Source organism: Galeopterus variegatus, unplaced genomic scaffold (genome assembly GCF_000696425.1).
Source record: "Galeopterus variegatus unplaced genomic scaffold, G_variegatus-3.0.2 Scaffold3334, whole genome shotgun sequence".
NCBI lineage: Eukaryota > Metazoa > Chordata > Mammalia > Dermoptera > Cynocephalidae > Galeopterus > Galeopterus variegatus.
Genome location: NW_007729445.1, coordinates 111206 through 116950, shown reverse-complemented (window position 1 = coordinate 116950; position 5745 = coordinate 111206). Strand labels below are relative to the sequence as shown.

Genomic DNA, 5745 nt, shown 5'->3' with positions numbered 1-5745 from the left:
TATTACTAGCATATATATTGTTACAAATCGTAATTATTCTTTATACCCCTTGTCCAATCTTTCCCCATCCCCCTCTCCCTCAAACCTCCCCCTCTAATTGCCCTAGATTTCTTCTCTCCTTCTGAAAGAATAATAGTTACTCTGTTAACTTGTTGCCTAGATGATCTGTCTAATGCTGAGAGATGTGATCAGGTCCCCCAATATTATCATAGAGCAGATGCTTCTTCTGTCACTCTGGAATGGGTTTTGTGGAAAGAGACATCCTCTTCTTTTCTTTGTCTCTGCTGGTGACTCTTCTGTGTGAATGCACTCCAGTGGTTGGCGGACCATCTGCGTGGTGGCTGTGGTGTCTAGCCGCTTTTGCAGCAGCCATGGTTACTGTGGTGGCTGTGGTGGGCCACCCACGTGGGGGTGCTGTTTTTGGCATGCTCCTTGGCACTAGCGGTATGCCTGGTTGTGGGGTGTGTTTGGTCCCCTTCTCCATGCCTCTGGTCCCTGGGTGGGGCCCAAGGTGCTGGCGTGGTGTGCCTGGTTGTGGGAGGGTGGTCCAGTTCCCTTCTCCATGTTTCAGGTCCATGGGTGGGCCCCGAGGTACAGGCGCAGTGTGCCTGGTTGTGGGAGGGAGGTCCGGTCCCCATCACCATGCCCCGGGTCCCTGGGTGGGCTCTGAGATGCTGGCATGTTGTGCCTGGTTGTGGGAGGGTGGTCCGGTCCCCTTCTCCATGCCCTGGGTCCCTGGCAGGGCCCAAAGTGCTGGCATGGTGTGCCTGGTTGTGGAAGGGTGGTCCAGTCCCCTTCTCCATGTCTCAGGTCCCCAGGCAGGCCCTGAGGCACTGGTGCAGTGTGCCTGGTTGTGCGAGAGAGTTCCAGTCCCCAACTCCATACCCCGGGTCCGTGGGTGGGCCCCGAGGCACTGGCTCAGTGTGCCTGGTTGTGGGAGAGAGGTCCAGTCCCCTTCTCCATGCCTCAGGTCCCCGGGTGGGCCCTGAAGCGCTGGCTCAGTGTGCCTGGTTGTGGGAGAGAGGTCCATTCCCCTTCTCCTTGCCTCAGGTTCCCGGGCAGGCCCCAAGGTGCTGGCGTGGTGTGCCTGGTTGTGGGAGGGTGGTCCGGTCCCCATCACCATGCCCTGGGTCCCTGGTTCAGTGTGCCTGGTTGTGGGAGAGAGGTCCGGTCCCCTTCTCCATAGCCTGGGTCCCTGGGCGGGCCCCAAGGTGCTGGCGTGGTGTGCCTGGTTGTGGGAGAGAGGTCCAGTCCCCTTCTCCATGCCTTGGTTCCCCAGGCCCGCCCTGAAGTGCTGGCTCAGTGTGCCTGGTTGTGGGAGAGAGGTCTGTTCCCCTTCTCCTTGTCTCAGGTCCCCGAGCTGGCACGAAGGTCCTGGTGTGGTGTGCCTGGTTGTGGGAGTGGGGTCCAGTACTCTTCTCCATGCTTCAGGTTCCCAGGCTGGCCCCGACGCACTGGTGCCGTCTGTCTGGAAGTGGGAGTGGGGTCTGGTCCCCAGATCCAAGCCTCCAGTTCCCAGGCAGGCCCCAAGGTGCTTGTGGTGTGCCTGGCCCAGAACTAATTTTTTGTCCTTTGCTTCTAACACGGAGGAACTTCCTGTGGGAACGAGTACTTGAGTGTGTGGTTGTTTAAATTGCTACTTTGCTGCTGTTTCCCTAGGGAAGGCTTTTTGTGCAGCTCAGGGTTTAATGGATGACCTTAAAGTTCTTCTGGCTCTCCAGAGACCCAGTGGATCTGTGTTCTGTAGAATCTCTGATCTGGGCCTGAGTTTTTTCATCAAACTGCACCCCATGGAATTCTGTATTCCCGACCAGTTGCCTCTGAGTGGTCCTGTGCTGATGGGGGGGCAGATCAGCTGTCCTTGCTGTGTCCCAGTGTTCCCCTGGTGGGCCTGTCTCCCCCACTGCCCATGCTGCAAACGCTTCCCATGGGACGGGCCATGCGCCGGTCCCTTGTGATGAGGCCTCTGAGTGGCTCCCTTTTTTTAGTTGTTCTGGCTCCTTGCTCCTGCATAGGTCCACATGAACCCTATTAGTGGTCTTGCTGTCCTGGGGCCGCCAAGGCCCTCATCTCTCCTGCCACCTCCAAGTAACTCCATCTGAAGGGCACAGCTGCAGCTTCTGCCGGCTCCTGCTCCATGCGCTCAGCAGCTCGAGCCTTAAAGCAGCCACGGTCCGAAATGCTCAAAGCAGCTTTTTCTTTCTTTCATTGTAGTTTCTCCTGCCTTCATGAACTCCATAGGTCTCTCCTCCTCTTCCCCTGAGCTCCAGCAGCCCCGGCTTGGCTGATGTTACATTTTTATAGCTGTAAATTCGTTGATTTGTGGGAGAGAGTGATGCTGTGGACCATCTATTCCACCATCTTGACTGGATCCCAAAGAATAAAAGTATAATAGGATAAAAATGGGTTGGAAGCAAAAGTTAAATAGGAAAATATTCCTTCCCACTATCACTTCAGAGCCATGACGAACATATTAATTAAGGCTAATTGAGAAATGTGCTTGATTCTAAACATCAGATGGTAAAAAATGGGAAAACAGAAAAAGGCATGAAGAAAAAAATATTTCATTTACTTTATGTCATAAACATAGCAAACTCTCACTACTTAGTTTTTATATTTTAAATTGTACTTTAACTATTTTTATTTATTCTTATCCATGGATCATATTATTTTTAAAAGAAAACATTTAAAAAGCAAGTTACAATAGTATGTGCTATCTGTTCTTGAACTAGCCTCACAGCTAAGTTAGTTTTGAGTGTAAGTCATGAAACAGTGCTGAACACAACTGAAATTTCACTGTGGCCAATGGCTAATCGAACTGTCTAATTTGTGGGATATACAAAATATGACCTTTGGGAAATACAACTTAGGTATGCCAAAATAATGTTCAAATAAATGTTTGGGATTCACACAATAAAAGGGAAAAGAAATATCTATAACTGAGACCTTCAAAGAATGTATTCATATATCCCAAAAACATAACTTACTGCTTCAGTGTAAGCTTCACTGTTCTGTTCTTCGTGAGCTTCTAGAAGTTTCTGGTAGCATAAAAATATGTAAACGTTAGCTTTTGTACCAATATTTCTGAATTTCCTGTTTCTGAACATAATGCTTATTTTATTACAGTCCTGACCCTAATGGCATTTGAACACGTACAAGGCAAAAGAAGGGAAGTCATTTCCCCTCAGTTAGCAGACTATCCAGATTAAATCTCCACTTTATACCCAGTCCCATTTAGGTGTTGTCACCTGATAGCAGAGGCTTTTTTCTTCAAAGTTTAAATATTACTTACTTTCAATAATTTACATTCTCTTGAGTCGGTAAATGCTGGAAACATTTCCTCATATTTCTCAAGGGCAAGCTGAGGAGAGAAAAACCACTCATCAATGTCGGACTTACTCAACTAGGAAACAAAGCTTTCAACATCCTATAATTTCATTAAGATTTGTCTACATCTAATTTATGTGTTTAAGAAGCATGCTGTTAAACTCCACATCAGAATCAACACAGGACACCTATTTATTTTGAATTTTCTATTTCAATTAAGACTATAAATTTCTAAACCAGTTTTTCTAAGTTAGGCTGTGGCAGAAGAGACATTGTGAATGAACTTTGATTCTTAAAAACTCACAGACCAGGCATCTGTATTCACCCAGTAAACAGAGAAGCTCTTCCTTAACACTGTCCTGATTCCAAATAAATCACACTTAGATTACTACTCAAGGTTGGAGAAAAGAGTGCTTTTTCTCTTTGCAGCCGCAATTTTGCTCCTCCACCTCCAGACACTGACACGCCAAGCTGCCCAGTCTTCCCCTCTTATCTCCCAGGTTTTGCTTTGCTTTCAACTTCTCCAATCCTCATTCCAACCCCATTTCTGAGCATTTTTAAAGGGTACTATTCTACTTTTATTGTCTTCTCTTTAGTTCCCTAACTTCTTAAAAGCAAACCTACTGAAGGAAATGTGGCTACCAGAAAACTTTAAGAGAACAGCTTTGGCAGCTGTTAAAAGATTACAGCTGGGACACATATCACAAAATTAATATTATTTTTAATATCCCCAGTTTAGTCTTGCTACTGACACCCAAATGAAATGATATTGAGAACTACAGAACACCTGTACATAAGGCCTGTTCTCATGGGTAAAGTGTTGAGAAAGAATGTTGAAGGACTCCTTACCTTGGCATTCAACTCATCTACTATGAAGTGACAGAGGGCTGCTTTAAAGAAGTAATCCTTTGCACTATACTTCAACAAAGGATTATCCATGGTGTTGGCTCCAACCTAGGCACAGAAAGCAGAGTTAAATTTAAAAGAATAACCTTCTTATACTAGGCAAAATAATCATCTTTTGCCCTGCAGAAAATACTTATGCACCTTATGTTGGTTTAGATATAAAATACATTCTTTTAACCCAACACTAGACAGTAGAAAATTTTACTAGACAAGAAACATATTAAATACATTAAGTGTTAACCTGTTAAAATGACTCACAAAACTTCTGCTTCCTAGTAGGAGGAGACATCCTTTCCCCTGTTCCTCCCGCTAAGTACAACTAAAAGCCCTGATCATTTTATATGAAATAAACATCTGTGAAAGGCAGATAGGTGGACAAAAGGGGTCAGACCAGTGAGAGATTGTGAAACCCGAGGGAAAACATGGTGGTGGGTTCCCTGGTTTTTCTTTTTCCTTCTTACGTCCCTGATAAGAAATTGAAGAATCAGCAATCTGGAAATGCCAGTAGGTGCAGATCAAAAAAGAAAACACAAAAGTCTGCTCTCTCTACTAAAGGACTAGGAAAGGGCAGTATAGCAAAAGAGAAAATGTTTAGACAATAACTGCTCTACTCCAGCCAAACACCATAGAAAAGCCACGGCCCCACCCCCGCTTACATCAGCAAAGGGAGCCTTCATGTCCGTTCTTGCAAGACTGTAAGGGGAACCAACACGCCTGCCGAGGTGGCTTCCAAGAAGACAAAATAAGGAGCAAGGACTTCATCCCTGCCCTCCACCCCACCTCTACGGCTGTGCAGACCACCTCCACCCAGCAGAAACAAGGCATTTCCCAGCTAGTGTGGGGTCAGAAGAGGTCTAATGGACAGTGAAGACTTTCATCATCACCAAATGGCAACAAGGACAACCCCAGCAAGGTTCTGGGGGATGTCCAACTCTGCCCAGGAGTAATGAGGGCCTTCCTCCCTCAGAGGTCAATGGAGGCCCAGTAGGGAGCCTGAAGTTCTACTTCCAGCTGGCAATAATGAGGCAACACTCCCCACCTTCCCAGCCAGAGGCGTGTCAAAAAAGTCCAGCCGAAAGAAAAGTTTTCATAAGAACCAGTCTCATAACATAATGTGAAAACGGCCTGTTCTCAACTGAAAATCACCGTAACCCAAAGTACAGAAAGATCTCAAGTTGAATGAAAAAAGACAATTAATATACAACTCCCAGATGACAAATGTTACTGTTATCTAACAAAGATTTTAAAGGAACCTTCAAAAATGCTTCAACAAGCAACTGCAAAAGCACTTGAAACTGATGAAAAGACAGAAGGCATCAACAAAGAAAGAGAAAGTCACAGGGAATAAACAGATGATATAAAGAAAAACCCAATAGGAATTTCAGAAAAGTAAAATAATATACATAAAAAGTGGAAAAGTCAGTGGGCTTAGCAGCAGAATGGATGGTATAGAGGAAAGCAGCAATGAACCGGATGACCAAAAAAAAAAAAAAAAAAAAAAAAAAAAGAGCA

At 45.7% G+C, this 5745-nt stretch overlaps 1 protein-coding gene across 1 annotated transcript in view; it reads right to left on the bottom strand.

The window, feature by feature from the left end:
- Positions 1-5745, bottom strand: part of NAPB (N-ethylmaleimide-sensitive factor attachment protein, beta) — a 46944-nt gene that overhangs the window by 5783 nt on the left and 35416 nt on the right. The window contains exons 8-10 of the mRNA XM_008584685.1: positions 4177-4281; positions 3293-3361; positions 2988-3038 (exon numbers count right to left, since the gene is read on the bottom strand). Coding sequence (XP_008582907.1) covers positions 2988-3038; positions 3293-3361; positions 4177-4281 — 225 coding nt within the window. The remainder of the gene's footprint in view (positions 1-2987; positions 3039-3292; positions 3362-4176; positions 4282-5745) is intronic.